At 49.7% G+C, this 16624-nt stretch overlaps 1 protein-coding gene across 3 annotated transcripts in view; it reads left to right on the top strand.

Annotated features, from left to right (window-relative positions):
* Positions 1-655: 655 nt before the first annotated feature.
* The window catches only part of LOC119966396 (cation channel sperm-associated protein 4-like), a 188347-nt gene continuing 172378 nt past the window's right edge, over positions 656-16624 (top strand). For all 3 annotated transcript variants that reach the window (XM_038798007.1, XM_038797997.1, XM_038797988.1), the window contains exon 1: positions 656-781. In XM_038798007.1, coding sequence (XP_038653935.1) covers positions 725-781 — 57 coding nt within the window. In that variant the 5' untranslated portion in view covers positions 656-724. The remainder of the gene's footprint in view (positions 782-16624) is intronic.

The following is a 16624-nucleotide window of genomic DNA, read 5'->3' as shown; positions in this document are numbered from 1 at the left end:
TAGCTAAATCCACCTACCCCTGCACATCTTTAGACGGTGGGAGGAAACTGGAGCAGCCGGAAGAAACCCGCACAGACATGGGGAGAAAGTGCAGACTCTGCACAGACAGTGACCCAAGCCGGGAATCGAACCTGGAACCCTGGTGCTCTGAAGCCATTATGCTAACCACCACGCTACCGTGCTGCCCAAGTATCCTGGCAGGAGCCACCACGTGTGCGACTGTTCACCATTCACCGCCACCAGAAGTCCAGATTTCCTTCCCGAAGGTCATTCATGAACTCTAGAAATTCACCAGGGCTCCTTCAGCAGCATCTTCCCAACCCACGACTTTCACCACCTAGCAGGACAATGGCAGCAAGTGCATGGTAACCATCAAGTAATACACCATCCTGACTTGGACAAATATTGCCTGTCCCCTCATTTGTCACGGAGTCAGGATCCTGGACCTCACAAACAGCACTCTGGAGAGCACCTTCACCATATGAATTCTAGAACATGGCTCACCACCACCACCAAGCAATATCAGATGAATATCTGAGCGCACGCGCAGTGGGAAATGCCGCCTTGCGCAGCCTCGGTGAGTTTGGAACGTGCGGTCTTTAACGTCACAGGGGCGGCTGTGTGACGTCACGGGGAGTGTGGAGTGTTCCTCTGGTGTGAGCAGCGCACCGGGGAGGACAAGGCCGGGGGCTCAAGTCCAGGCCACGGGAAGCCACCCGCCAACATGATGAACCTACCTCGGCGACAGAATCTGAGGAAACACTCTGCCCTTTCCCTCGGCGTGAGTGTAACACTCTCTCTTCCTTTTTGTCTTTGAATTGCATACCTCGACCCCATGCTTCAGCTCAGCCTCCTCTGCTGGTGGTTGCTGAATGTGTGGAGGAGCCACCCCCTTGCATGTAGTGCTCTGGGTATAAATCCAGCTCCAGCCTCGCAGTGCTTTGGGTAGGCTAGAGATAAAAGGCCATCATTGCTCCAAAATGCATTGGCCACATTAACTGTTGACTCAGAAGCATTTTCCAACAATGTGAATGATGATTGAATGTCCGAAGCATTTGTTGGTCCTTGCTCCATGGCTGTTTTCTGTGCGTCTTCAGGATTTGTCCTGTGGGTGCTGACTGCTTACAGTGTTCGGGTGTTGGGTGTATACCATCCATCAACATGTAAGAGGGAACACATTCTGCTCTGAAAATGCTCCAGTTTCCTTAAGATTGAAAAATCGGGCATCAGTTACTTTCAGTGGAAACACTCAAGCCTCAAACAGAGCTTTATTTTAAAGTTTTGCAATTCGGACAGGTAGATTCAAATACATGTCAATTTATGGCATTGGAACAAACACAAATTACAGTGAAATATAAACTTTAATCTGAGGAATTATTTTATGTATTGTAAAATGTAAAGTTATTTAGCACTTTTATATCAACAAAGACATTATTGTCTCTTTCCCTGTTAATCTTGCAGCTCCCCAGAGTGCTACTCAATATAAAATGTAGAAGGAACAGAATACAACCAGGCAATTATAGCATGGTGTGAATTTAGATGTTTACTTTCTTTCTGAAAAATAAAAAATCTTAACTGAACCTCAACATGATTTTGTTCATGTACATTTGATCATATCCTGAGAATTTTAGGTATTTATAAATTTACACTGGGAACATGTTATACCAAGAAGCCAGCTTTAGGTTCCCCTTGAGTTTTAACACCAGTCATATACTGGTCGAACAAATCTAAAGGTTCTTGTGACATTTTATTCAATTGTTTTTCATAACTGAATAGTATAACTGCCTTGTAGTTGCTGATTGATATAAGTGAATAAATACTTTGTCTCCACAGTGCATGTGGTTAAATTAGTGTCAACAGGGTTATTTAAGTTATATTTATAGTTGAGTGGATCAAACCAGTTGCTCATAATGAGTGGAAATACTGTAGATATTGGCAATCTGAAATAAAAACAGAACAAAATGGAAATACTCAAGTCTAGCAGCTTCTGTGAAGGGGAAAACAGAATTTTTCAGGTCATTGATTCTTCATCAGACGCCTGAAAGGAAGATAAATAATTTTGTTATCAGTGTTAGATGAGGCGGTGGTGAAGGATAAAATAGATTGAATGGAAGAGTAGGACAGCTTCAAGATAGTAGGTTGGTATTGGTGAAAAGCGAGATAGTGTGTGCATGTGGCTGCGTGGCCTCAGTGTGGACCTCAGGATGCAGCAAGAGCAGTGGTTCAAGGAATGCTGGATATTTTGGAGATTGTTGTAATGGTGGGTGGATCTAAAACATGGGTGAAATTTTAGTTGGAATCCATGGTGAATAAATTAGAGTCAGAAATGGTTGCTGAGGAAGGAGATGTGGCTCGCAAAGCAAGTTTTGGTGGATATTAGATCAATACGAGAAGGGAAACTGTAATAAGTCAAGGCAGAAGTCCATTCACCAGAATTTCTTTTATTCACAAAACCAACAGCAGTGCGACCAGGTGCATTCAGCTTGCTGTCTACACTGGGAGTGCAGAGGATCTGACATTCCCTGTTATATACAGAGAAGGGGATTCCCTGATTTGGTCACAAATCAGGAAACTCTGTATTCTAATTGGCCATTCTCAAAAGGCCTGGTCTAAGTCATTTACCGCCCCACCCCCCAAAAGTCCGAGTAGCCCCCCCCCCGTCATCCTTATGACTCACGGGTCTCCTTCTTCGTTTCTGCGCCGGGTCCGGACTCTCCACTTCAGCCTCTGCGTAGGGGGGGTACAATGGCCAATGCCTGTCTTTTCCAATGAGAGTTCCTGCGCACCCTTCCTCCGGTGGCAGGGGGACAGCCGCAGTGTCATCCGTGGTGTCCATATCAGAGTCCGTTGTTCTCACCAGTGGTGCCGGAGGGGCGTGAATAGTCTGTCGGGGAGGACTCGTCACGGTCCTTGGTATGCTGGTCTGAGTCAGCTCCGGGGGAGGAAACAAATCTTGAGGCCTGCACCTGATCCAGGTGCTTTTTTACAATGTGTTCTCCAACACGTATCTCATACGATGCAGGTCCTGTCCTGGCCTTGGCCATTCCTGCTACCCACGTGGGGCCATTCGCATATTTTCTGACCCATACCTCTTCACCCGTGTTGTACTGCCTTTCTCGGCGAGTGTTGTCATGGCCCCTGCATTGGGCCTCTTGACCCTTCTGCCTAAATTTGGGAACAGTAGGCTCAGCCTGGTTCGGAGTCATCTCCCCATGAGTAGCTCTGCCAGTGCTATTCCCATTGCGGCTTTGTCCTATAGCCGAATAGCCAGCACGACGGTTTAGTGTCTACTGATGTTGCTGACTGTTTTTGCAACCCGGCCTTTAGGGTCTGGACGGCTCTTTCCGCCAAACCATTTGACGCCAGGTGGTATGGTGCCGTCCTTGTGTGTGGAATGCCGTTTGACTTCATGAATTTTGTGAACCCCTGGCTGGTGAAACCGATCCATTGTCTGAAACTAACACCTCCGGGATACCATGGGCGGAATTCTCCGCTCCCGTGAAATATTGGGAAGGCCGTCATGAACTCGGCCGAGTTTCACGCCTCGGAGGGTGCTCCTCTCACCTTATTCACCCCCACCCGGGGGGCTAGGAGCGGCCCTCCGTAACTCTCGGCTGCCGGCGTCAAGGCGGCGCGCCGAGAATGACGCGGCCGGCACGCCTAAGTGACGTCAGCCGTGCATGCGCAGGTTGGCCGGCTCCAACCCGTGCATGCTCGGCTGACGTCACGACAACTGACAGCTCAAACCCGCGCATGCGCGGTTGCTGTCTTCCCCTCCGCTGCCCTGCAAGATGTGGCAGCTTGATCTTGCGGGGCGGCGGAGGGGAAAGAGTGCATCCCTTTGAGACGCCGGCCCGATGATCGGTGGGCACCGATCGCGGGCCAGACACCCTCCCGAGCATGGCCGTGGTGCTCACTCCCTGCCCCCCACAAGCTTCAAACCAGCTTTTGGCGCCATGTTCACGACGGCAGCGACCAGGTGTGGTTGCCGCCATTGTGAACCGGTCACGAACGGCAGGCCGCTCGGCCCATCCTGGTCGGAGAATTGCCGGTTGCCGTGAAAAACGGCGAGCGGTGATTATTCCGAGCGGGGGTGGGTGAATCGCAGGGGGGGCATGTAGTGAGTCGCCCGGCCCTCCCGCGATTCTCCCACCCGGCATGGGGAGCGGAGAATCGCGCCCCATGTGTTGCAAACGGGGTGCAAAATTTTGCGATGGTTGCTGTTGGATTTGCCGAGTTCATTTTGTAAACATCCAGCTATTTGGATGGGCCTCTACTTTCATAAAAAACATTGAACCCATAAACGGGCTTGCAAAATTGACATGAAGTTGCGACCATGGCCTACCCGGCCATTCCCAAGGGTGCATCGGGGCTGCCGGTGGCACCTTCTGCCTTTGCTGGTATTTTTGGCACTGACTTATCAATGCAGCTATATCTGTGTCCAGGCCTGGCCACCAGACATAGCTCATGGCCAGCGTTTTCATTTTTGAGATTCCAGGGTGCCAATGATGAAGTTCTGCTTGTATGGCTCGATGGCCTTGACTTTAAACTATTCCTCCTGCTCCCCATAGCAGTATCCCGTCTTCCACAGTGATCTGCTCTCTTCTGCTCCAGTAGGGGTGGAATTCCACCTGGACTGGTCTTTCCCTCTTCCCCGGTTAGCACCATGTGGGTGCAGACAGTAAAAATGACGGTGCCAAGGTTTCTGTTTGTGTTTCAGAACCTCCCTTCATCCGCAAGTCATTTTTAAAAAAGGTTAATGTGCTGATCTCTGGATTTGTGTGGGTAAGAAAGACCTCGCGGGTTAGGAGGGCTTTTCTGAAGTGGGGACGGGGTGGGAGAAGGTCTGGCACTGCCGAATATGTGGCAAATACTGCTATGGTTAGGAAATGGGCCATGGGGGAGGGGTCGGCGTGGGGTCGGATGGCGGCAGCATCGTGTGGGAGAATGAGTTTGAGGGCTTTGTTGTCGGTGCCTCTGCCATTCTCGTTGACCAGGTACCCCATGAGCCTAGTGATGGTGACGGCCCTAAGGGTGTGGAGTCAGCATTTGGGACTGGAGGGTGTCTCGGTGTGGGCACCGTTCTGCGACAACCATAGGTTTGCGCCGGGAAGGGTTGGATGCAAGGTTTTGGGGTGACGGCAAGCAGGGATTGAGCGATTTGGTGATTCTTTTCATGGGGGCAAATTTGTGAAGTTGGAGGACCTGGAGGAGGGGTACGAATTGCCCAGGGGGAACCGTTTTAGTTACCCGCAGGTCTGAGACTTTGAGGAGGGAGGAGCCGCCACTTCCTGGGTTCCTGCCCCTGGGATAGCAAGACAATGTGTTGTCAAGGGATGAGATAGGGGAGTTGATGGACTGGGAGGAGGCTCTAGTGGCATACGCAGTAAGTGGTAGGAGGAGTTGGGAGGGGAGGTGGGGGCCAAGACGTGAGCAGAGACCATGTGGAGGGTGAATATGTCCTCCTTGTGTGCGAAATTAAGCCTCATCCAGTTTGATACATAGGGCGCATATGACGGTAGCAAGAATGAGTGGGTTCTTTGAGGGGATAGAGGACAGGTGTGGGCAGAGTGCAGGAAGGCCTGTGAATCGTGTCCACGTGTTCTGAACATGTCCAAGGTTGAAAGGGTTCTGACGGGTTCACGGACATGATGTCGGAAGTGCTGGAAGTGGAGGTGGCGATATTCGGGGTGTCGGAAGACCCGGGAGGCCATGGGGTGAGAGAGGCTGACGTTTTGGCCTTTGCCTCCCTGATAGCCCAGAGACTGATCTTGCCCAGGTGGCGGGATCCGGAGCCACCGAAAGCGGGGGTGTGGGCGAGCAACCTGATGGAATTCCTGAGGCTTGAGAAGGTCAAGTTCGCCTTGAAGGGGTCGACGGATGGGTTCACCCGGAGGTACAAGCTGTTCATTGATTTCTTTAAAGAGGTTTGAGGGGTCAGTTTGCGGGAGGGGGGGGGGGGGGGGGGGGGGGGGGGTAAAAATGGGGATAGTGGGAAGTGAAAGTGGTGGTAAAGGGGAGTTGGGGGGAAGGCGAATACGTGTTGGTTGTTTACTCAGATGTTTCGTTGTTCTTCTGCTTTTGTTTGTGAATATGAAAGTGCCTTGATTAAAATACTTTTTAAAAACCTATTATCTAACCTTGCCCCTCGGAAGAGAAACTTGAACCGGGAGCGACAGAAGCAACGCTCCCTCGAATAAAGAAGAAGCATGAAAAGGAATAGTAAACGCTGTTAAAAAATAATCACTCGATTAACAAGACTTCACAGGGCATCGCCCCAAATATTACAACTAGACAAGAGCCTCAAAACCTCATCTACCAGGCTTTCCATCTCCGCCCGCTCTGCTTTCTCCCTGTGTGCCCAAATCTCCCCCTCCCCCCCCCCCCCCCCCCCCCCAACTAAGCATCGGATTGAGCGCCTCCCACAGTGTGGGGTGGCCGTGTCCTCCCCCGTATCGCTTAGCTCCACATAGCCCCAAATGGTGGCTCTCTCCCGCTCGCACATTTACCAACAACCTCATTTACCAACAACCCCACATCCAGACTCCACTGTGGCTGTTGCTGCACGCCCCCTCCCACCCAATGTGTTCCATAAACCCCATCAGCTCCTTTGCTACTGCTGACACCCTCAACGACTTGGGACTCGACCAGTCCAAGCTCTGTTCTAACAAGTTCACCCAGCCATAATCAGCCAATGCGAGTCTAAGTCAGGAATTTTCCCCAACACCCGTCTCATAAAATCTACATCATCCCAATTTGGGGCATAGATATGTACCAGAACCATCAGCAACACGTCCAGCTTTTCAATAACCATCACATATCACCTCTTTCCCGCCCCCACAGGGCTCCACACCTCGAACGCTACCCGCTTATTAACCAGCACCACCAACCCTCTTGTCTTCATCTCCAGCCCAAAATGAAACACCTGCTCCACCCATTCTTTCCTCAAACTCGTGTGGTTCCCTATCTTTAAGTACATCTCCTGCAAAATGGCCATGTCTGCCTTCAGACTCCTCAGGTGTGCGAACACGACCGTTTGACCGGCCTATTCAGTCCCCTCACACTCTACGTGACCAACTTGCTGGAGAGGGGGCTCCCTGAGGGGGCTCCAATGGGCCAAGTTATGGGCCGAGTTCCAAACCGTGCGGTTGACTCCAGATCTCAGCAGTCGGGAACCCGGCATGGCGGCTGTAGACTCTGACAGTCGGATGGGAGCAGTGATGCTGGCCGTGGGAGAGGGGTGGCGAGCGGGTGTCCAGGGGAGCACTATTTGGCAGGTTGGGTCCTTGCACATGGCGCATGCGACACCCGGACCCTGACAGTTCTCCAAGCAATTATATCGGGAAGGCCGTGCAGTATACGTGGCGCGGCTGCTAGCCCCTTACCGGTCGGAGGATCGGTGCTGGGGCCGTACCGATTTCCCCCCCCCCCCCCCTCACTTAATGCCACTGCAGCACCTGTGCACCGAGGTCTGTTGAGATCCCAGATGGGTCCCCATTTGGCGCCTGGAAAGATCCCGTCGTGTAAATGTTCAGGGCGACCATCACCTTGGTGAACAACGGGAGTGGGTGTCTTCCCCCATATCCCTGCAGTACCACATGTGTCACACTCTCTCTCTCTGCAGCCGGACTCTTCAACAGCATGCCCGGTCCAGCAGGTCCTCAAATGTCAGGCGGTGCCGGTACACATGAGGCTCATTCAGCACCTCCTCCTACTCTACCTGCTGGGTGGCTGGCTCTCCAGCCTGGGTGGCTGCCACCTGCCCCTTTTGTTGCTTGACCAGCTGCTGCCCACTCTGGTGCTGCAGCTTCCAGCTTTTGACCCATGGACTCCTAATGGAATGCGCCATTAAGCTGAGGCAGCCTGACCCCGGGGGGTGGGGGTCTCCGCTGTGGCCTGGCCTGTGATCGGGGCCTGCCGATCGGCGGGCCGGCCTCTCTGGCCGGGGGCCTCTTTTGTTCCACACCGGACCCTGTAGCTCTACGCCATGTGACGTCATGGCCGGCGGGGAGAAGGGAGCCACCGCGCATACACGGCAATCGCGCCAGTCCCACTGTGCATGCACGAGTTGGTGCTGGTCCCACTGCGCATGCGCAGACCTGCAGCGCCCACCTGCCGCCGCGATCGGCAGCTGGAGCGGCGTGGGTCGCTGTATGGGTCCGAATCACTGCTCCTGAGGCCATGTTTCTCGACGGCGTTTACGTCAGCGTCAACACTTAGGATCAGAGAATCCCACCCCTCGTGTTTCAGGATTTGTTTTTTTGGAGGGGAGAATACAGACTAGTTGGTGCCGAGGAAATCAAGAACCAATTTTGGAGGAAGTCAGTTCGATTAGCTGGCTGGCAACCTGTGGGTTGACCAAGGACTGTGTTCAGTCCATGACTGGTTCCTGTGGGATGCTTCTGCGAGAGCTAGTCAGAAGTGATTAGACCTTGAATGAAGAAGGAACTCTCTCCCTCTCTTTCACTGCTGATGTAAAAAACGGCTTTATTGTTCTAAAATCAGTGAGTGCCTGGCACATCTTTACTGTATGTTTGAAATGATCTTGAATCTACAAAGAAAGTACTCAGCCTTGCCAGAGAAAACTCCAGCTTAGACGAAAGAGGCATCAAAACAAAAGCTTGAACGCCTGAAGCTGAAATCTATCATAGGAGATCTTTTGTTTAACCATTTCTACTTTATCATTTTTTCCCCTCATCCCTCTATAGTGTCTGTCTGGATGTGTGTGCGAGTGCATAGAGTGGGGCAAGTTGAAAGGAAGGGGGGGGGGGGGGGTGCGGGGAAGAGGCTGTTGGGTAAGGGGATTTAGGTATTCAGTTACATTTTTTGGCAGCTAAGTTACTTTACTGTTAAATAACAAAAGATTCATTGTGTTAAATTTACAAATCTGATGATTGCAATTTGTTGATGAAGAGGTAGCACGGTAGCATGGTGGTTAGCATAAATGCTTCACAGCTCCAGGGTCCCAGGTTTGATTCCCGGCTGGGTCACTCTCTGTGCGGAGTCTGCACGTCCTCCCCGTGTGTGCGTGGGTTTCCTCCGGATGCTCCGGTTTCCTCCCATAGTCCAAAGATGTGCGGGTTAGGTGGATTGGCCAGGCTAAATTGCCCTTAGTGTCCTTAAAATAAAAAAAATAAGGTTAATGGGGGTTGTTGGGTTACTGGTATAGGGTGGATACGTGGGCTTGAGTAGGGTGATCATTGCTCGGTACAACATCGAGGACCGAAGGGCCTGTTCTGTGCTGTACTGTTCTAATTCTAAAGGTGTTGGACTGGGGTGGGCACAGTAAGAAGTCTTACAACATCAGGTTAAAGTCCAACAGATTTGTTTGGAATCACCATGCTCCGAAAGCTAGTGATTCCAAACAAACCTGTTGGACTTTATCCTGGTGTTGTAAGATTTCTTACTGTGTTAACCTGGTGTTGTAAGACTTCTTACTGTGTTATCCTGGTGTAGTAAGACTTCTTACTGTGCAATTGGGCAGAGCCAAGGTCCTTCGGTACTTTAAAATAACATTTAATTACACTTCTGTGTTGTGACTCTAGGTCAATTAGGGGTGGAATTAACTGTCCATTAACCCATGGGGTTGTGACATAATGTGGGCGCTCATCTGGGATCTTTGGAACAGTAGACAGTGATGTTAGAGTATATATTAAAGAGGTTTCTGTGGGCAGCACGGTGCCCCAGTGGTTAGCACAGCTGCCTCACGGCGCCGAAGTCCCAGGTTTGATCCCGGCTCTGGATCACTGTCCGTGTGGAGTTTGCACATTCTCCCCGTGTCTGCATGGGTTTCGCCCCCACAACCCAAAAAAATGTGCCGAGGAGGTGGATTGGCCACACTAAATTGCCCCTTAATTGGAAAAGTTATTGGGTAATCTAAATTTATTTTAAAAAAGAGGTTTCAGGTTCATAATAGAATAACAGGATGGTTCAGGAAGCAGCTAAGATCTTTTTTTCAGGTGGAGGTCCTGCCTTCGGTTTATCTACAAGGGCTTTGAAAGACAAGTTCATTGAATTGGCAAAGGATTTAAAAATAGAGATGCCGGCTAAAGCTAAAATGGCAGAGATATATGATATATTGGCTGAGTGCTTGGGTTTTTGTTAAAGAGACAGGAGAGCCCTCGAGCAAGGAATTCAAGTAGTGTAACATCAGAGGCATTCTCTGTTGGGGAGTGGAGCTGGAGAGAATTCCGTTGCAATTCGAGCATGAGGGAATTTTTAAAAATGGAAAAAGAAATGGAGATTGAAATGAGGAAGTTGGAATTGCAGAAAGGGGGATAAAACCAATACTGGCTGAACATAGAATCCAGGTCGGTGCAATAGGAGGCCATTCGGCCCATTGTGTCTGCACCTACCCTTTGAATGAGCACTCTGCCCATTTACAAGTGTCTACCCCTACCTATCCCCACAATCCTATAACCTAACCTGGGCACAGGGGCAATTTAGCATGGCCTGTCCACCTAACCCTCACATCTTTGCACTGTGGGAGGAAACCGGAACACCCGGGGGAAACTCACGCAGACGGGGAGAACTCCACACAGACAGTAACCTGAGACCGGAATTGAACCTGGGCCCCTGGCGCTGTGAGGCAGCAGTGCTAGCCACTGTGCCACCCTAGGACAAAAGTTCGGCGCAACATCGTGGGCCGAAGGGCCTGTTCTGTGCTGTATTTCTCTAAAAAAAAAATGATTAATGATTATGAGCTGATCCATAAATTTAAACCTTTGTTTTGTCAGCCCCATAACTTTGAAATGGATAGGAAATGGGAGAGTGAAAGAAAGGCAGGTAGTCAAGGTCGAGAATGGATAGCTGGGAATACTCCGCGATCTCTCAAACCGGAAAGGAAGTTGCTGAGGGTGGAGTGGAGGTGAGACTCGAAGGCTTGGGTGTTACCATTGCAATAAAGTGGGACACGTTAATTAAGCATGTTGGAGGTTACGAGGAAAGCCCACGGGACCTGTTGGGGTTCATAAGGAAGATTCTGAAAAGGGAACAAAAGTGGAGAATACTGTTAAAGTAGTCTGTAGCTCTAGCTAGAACTAGGAGATCTGAAGTAAACACTGCTGTGGGAGCAGATGTAGCGAAATTAGGTAAATGGGAGATGAGCAGGTCTGAGTGAATGGGCAAAATGGAGATTATATCTCGGATCTATTGTATAAAGTACAATTGGAGTGAGATTTATTATCAGATCCAGTGGTTGTCGGCGTGGTTAAGAAGTTACCAGTGGACGGAGTAGACTTACTTTTGGGGAATGATTTGGCAGAAGTGAAGGTTTTAGTTTCACCCATGATTTCAGAGAGTCCGAGGGAAAATAAGGAAACAGAACAGTTACAGGCAGTTTCCAGATATTGTTCCGTCATTTGTGGTGACTAGGGGAATGGCTAAACAAAGTCTACCGCCAGAGATTAAAGTTGCATCATTATCGGATGGTAGAATATCTGAAGCTATCCTTAAGGATGAGTCAGAGGAAGTGTTTGGTGCATAAATGAGCACAGTCGGCTCTCACAGATGTTGAGGCTGAGGGGGTTCCAGTGTGCTATTACATTAAGAACAGGTTTTGATGAGAAGTGGAGACATCTTCCTAGACCGGCAGGCTAGGAATGAACAGTTGTTCATCAGATAGTGGTACTGCCCAAATATTGTGGGGAAATAGTGTGGGTAGCACATGAGATACCAATGGCAGCACAAGTGAGAATTCGGAAAACTTGGACATCAGTCAGCAGGCATTTTCCCTGGCCAGGATTGCTTAAGGATGTAGTGCCATTCTGCAGAACCTGTCATACCTGTCAGGTAATTGGTAAACCACAACATGTGATTAGACCAGTGCCTTTAATATCCATACCAGTGTTTGAAGAACCCTTTTGTTGGGTATTAGGAGATTGCCTAAAACAAAGGCAAGAGCATCAGTACATTGTTACGATCATGGATGTGACTGCCCAATTTCTGGAAGCTATACCTTTAAGAACAATTACAGCTAAGGTAGTAGTGGAGAAGTTTTTTTTTATAAATTTAGATTACCCAATTCATTTTTTCCAATTAAGGGACAATTTTTTTATTTTTTTTTTAGAACAGTACAGCACAGAACAGGCCCTTCGGCCCTCAATGTTGTGCCGAGCAATGATCACCCTACTCAAGCCAACGTATCCACCCTATACCAGTAACCCAACAACCCCCATTAACATTATTTTTTTTTTAGGACACTAAGGGCAATTTAGCCTGGCCAATCCACCTAACCCGCACATCTTTGGACTGTGGGAGGAAACCGGAGCACCCGGAGGAAACCCACGCACACACGGGGAGGACGTGCAGACTCCGCACAGACAGTGCCCCAGCCGGGGATCGAACCTGGGACCCTGGAGCTGTGAAGCATTGTTGCTAACCACCATGCTACCATGCTGCCCCCCATTTTTACCATGGTCAATCCACTTCCCTGCACATCTTTTGGGTTGTGGGGGTGAAACCCATGCAGACACGGGGAGAATGTGCAAACTCCACACAGACGGTCACTGAGAGCCGTAATCGAACCTGGGACCTCGGTGCCATGAGGCAGCAATGCTAACCACTGCGCCGCCGTGCTGCCCTAGTAGTGGAGAAGTTGACACAGTTCTTAACAAGCTATAGCCTACCCTTAGAAATATAATCTGACCAGGGTTCTACATTTTCCAGGATATAATTTGTAGTTTATGTATCAAGCAACTAAAGTCGACTGCCTATAATCCACAAACTCGCGGAGCTTTGGCGAGATATCCTGAATAATCAAGAGATTGCGACAAGGGATTAGATTTTTTACTATTTGCCACCAGGGATTATCTGAAGAGATCTACTGGGTTCGAATGTGGAATCCATTAAAGTTGATGAAAGAGAAGTTTCTAAAACAAAAGGACAAATCCTCAATGGTGGACTATGTGTCTATGTTTCTGGAAAGACTCAACAGGAGCTTGTCAGATAGCCCAAGTGCATTTAAAGGTTTCAGGAGCAAGAATGAAAATGTGGGCAGACGAACATGCCAGGACCAGAATGTTCCAAGCTGGAGATGAGGTACCAGTAGTGTTGCTTTTGCAGGGCAAACCTCAAAGTGAAATTCAGCAGCCCCTATAAGGTAGTTAGGAGAGTGAGCAAGGTGACTTGCCTAATAGATAGCGTAGGATGAAGGACCGATTATGCCACATAAATGTATTGAAGAACTCTCACTCTCTCTCACTGCTGATGTGAAGAAATGCTCTAAAACCAGTGAGTGCCTGGCACATCTTTACTGTATTTGAAACGTTCTTGAATCTACAAAGAAAGTAGACGGCCTTTCCAGAGAAATCCTTCTCAAGCTTAGAAGGAAGAAGCATCAAAGTGAAACACTTTGGGCAGGATTCTCCGTCTGTTCATGGCAGCGAGATTCTCCGGTCCTTCTGCAGTAAATGGGAAATTAGGTTGAGTGCTAAATCTTCTGTCCTCGCTAACAGCGGTAGTGAGGTGGACTCTCGATGGAGAATCCCAGCCTTTAACTGCAAACCATCACAGTGCATTGGAGATCGTTTATCCTTTTTTACTTCACCATCATTTTTCTCTCCTCTCCACCATCCTTTCCCTCCTATGTGGCCTGCCTGTGTGAGTGTGCAGAGTGGGGCAATTTGAAGGGTGGTGGTACTTGGGAAAGGGGTATTGGGTAGTCATTTACATTTTATTGTCAGTTTAATCATATTACTGTTAAAAAATAAAAGGTTATTTGTGTTAAATTTACAAACATGGCGACTGCAGTTCATTGAGCTCTGCCAAGGTCCTCCGGTATTTTAAAATAAGCTTTCATTGCACTTGTGTGCACCTCTGGGCTGGAGTCTGGGGCTGGCATTGACCATGCACTAGCCCAGGGAGTTGTGACAAAAGTTGCAAGAACTCGGAGAGGAGCGGGGTTATAAAAGCAGGGAGAGTTCAGAAATCAGTATTCCAATAGCTGCTGCCAGGAGCTACTACAAAAACTGTAGGTTAACATCACCGGGAAACAGTAGGTGACTGGCTGGTGAGAATTTCATGTTCCTTCTTTCTAAATTGGTAATTTCAATCGGGGTAAGTAGGACATTTATTGAAATATTATTAACACAAACAAGCCTAGGTGCACAAATTAAAGGGTGTAATTAATAAAATAAATAATCAACTTCCGGTGGCGGTGATGGGGCCACATATTTGGCAGCTCCCGTTCACGGTGGTATTTTTGTGGCCTTTATGCCGGTTTGTCGCAAGAATTTTGTCAGGAAAAGGTGCAGAAGTGAGAGTAGAAGAGAGTGACCCCTTGTTTATGGAGCTGCGGTCCAGAAGTGCCCAGAAAAAAGCGAACCATTTGGTCAAGGCGAGTGAGGAGCAGACAATGCACGTGGAGATGGCGGATGGGCAGGGAGAGGATCCGGCCTGACTGGCTCAGTTGGTGAGCTTCCTGAACAGTGGAAGGAAAGTTTGGAGGACCTGGCCTGGGTGGTGGACTCGATCAAGGCGGTTGTTGACCAGACGAGACTGGCAGCCCAAGGACAGGCGATCCAGAGGTTGGTGGGGCTGGCGGGGGAGCAGGAGGAACAGTCCACCTCGATGGCAGCAGAGATTGGGATACTGCGTGACCAGCAGAAGTGACCCCTGGAGAAAGTGGAGGACCTGGATCCAAAGGCTGGACCGATCGAGTTCTAGGTCTGGGAAGGTATCAGCTATGGCAAAGGAGCTCCAGGGGTTCATGGAACGCATGGGAGGGGTCGATCCATGAGAGATTTGGGAGGCCGAGGAGTAAGGAGTTTTCGTTCTACTCCCATATGCATAAGGTGTATTCCCAGATGGACTTTTTTTGTTATGGATAAGATGCTGCTGGCCGAGGTGGTAGATGCTAAATATTCAGCAATAGTGGTGTCAGACCACTCCCCGCACTGGGTGGACTTCCAAGTCAACAAAGGAAAGGCCCAGCGTCTGCAATGGAGGTTGGATGTGGGGCTGTTAGCGGGGGTAGAGGCATGTGCACTGATGGCGGTTATTAAGAGGGAATTCATCTCCATTCGGGCCGGGCCCATAAGCAGAAGGCTGAGCAGACGGAGTTGGGCAAATTGGTAGGCAAACTTTTACAAGAGGTATGTGGAGTCTCCAGTTGACAGGCTTATGAAGGAGCGTCAGAGACTGCAGCTGGAATTTGGGCTCCTGTCCACTGGTAAGGTGGAGGGACAGCTGAGGATGGTAAAGGGTGCAGTTTATGAATATGGGGAAAAAGCCAGCAGGATGCTGGCGCACCAGCTGAGGAAACAGGAGACGGTGAGAGAGATTGAGAAAGTGAGAGATACAGAGGGGAAGGTGTTTCTGGATCTGGCGGGGGCGAATTATGTGTTTTGAGAGTTTTATAGTAAATTGTATAAATCCCCAGCTGGGGAGGACGGTATGAAGTGATTTTTCTGGGGGGTCTGGAGTTCCTGAGGATAGATGAGGAGTTGGTGGAGGATTGGGGAGGTTGTAGATAGGTTGTGGGCGATGCAATTGGGTAAAGCCCCGGGACCAGACGGATACCTGGTTGAGTTTTATAAAAACGTTTTTTGGGCTGTTGAGGCCGCTCCTGATAAAAGCCTTTAATGAGTCGGGAGCTTGAGTGCTCCCGTCAATGTTATCACAGACATCGATTTCTCTTGTTCTGAAGCGGGATAAGGATCCGGAGAGCTGTGGGTCATTTAGACCAATCTCGCTGCTAAATGTGGATGATTTTGGCCACACGTATGAAGGATTGTGATCCGAGGGTAATGGGGGAGGACCAGATGGGATTTGTTAAGGGGCGACACCTGACGTTCAACGTTAAGTGGCTCCTAAATGTAATAATGATGCCTGCGGAGGGGCGCGAGGTCGAGGTGGTGGTGGCCATGGATGCAGGAAAGGCCTTTGATCGGGTGGAGTGGGAGTATCTGTGGGCAAGAGTGAGGTTTTTGCGATGTAGGAGAGGAGACTGAGGGAGGTGTCGTTCAAAGTGGTGGGAAGGAGTTTTAGGTATCTGGGGATTCAGGTGGGAAGGGACTGGGGTCAGCTTCATAAACTAAATTTGGACAGGGTGATTGAGCAAATGAAAGGAGACTTCAGTAGGTGGGACATCTTCCAGCTGTCATTGGCGGGGACGGTGCAGACTGTCAAAATGACAGTCCTCAGGAGATTGCTGTTTGTGTTTCAGTGTCTTCCAATCTTCATCCCTAAGGCATTTTTTGGGAAGACGAATGCAGCGATCTTGGGTTTTATATGGGCTGGGAAAGCCTCGAGGGTGAACAAGGACATTCTTGAGCGGGCGCGCGGGATGAGGAGCTTGGTCCTTCTGAACCTTATTAATTACTAGTAGGCGGCTAGTATAAAGATGGTTATGAAATGGGTAGTGGGGGAGGGGTCGGTGTGGGAGCGAGTGGAGGCGGCATCTTGCCAAGGCATGATTCTGAAGGCTTTGTTAATGGCACCTCTGCCGTTCTTGCTGGGTAGTAGCAGGACTGAGTGTGGCAGGCCTGAGTGTGTGGGGGCAATGGAGACAGCACATCAGATGGAGGGGGCGTCGGTGTGGTCACCGATTTGTGATAATCACCGGTTCGCTCCGGGGTGGGAGCTGGATGGGGGCTTTAGCAGGTGGCAGCGGGCAATGATAGAT

This window comes from Scyliorhinus canicula, chromosome 1 (genome assembly GCF_902713615.1).
Source record: "Scyliorhinus canicula chromosome 1, sScyCan1.1, whole genome shotgun sequence".
NCBI classification, from domain to species: Eukaryota; Metazoa; Chordata; class Chondrichthyes; order Carcharhiniformes; family Scyliorhinidae; genus Scyliorhinus; species Scyliorhinus canicula.
Note: the sequence above shows the minus strand (reverse complement) of the source record. Positions and strands in the feature narration are given on the sequence as shown.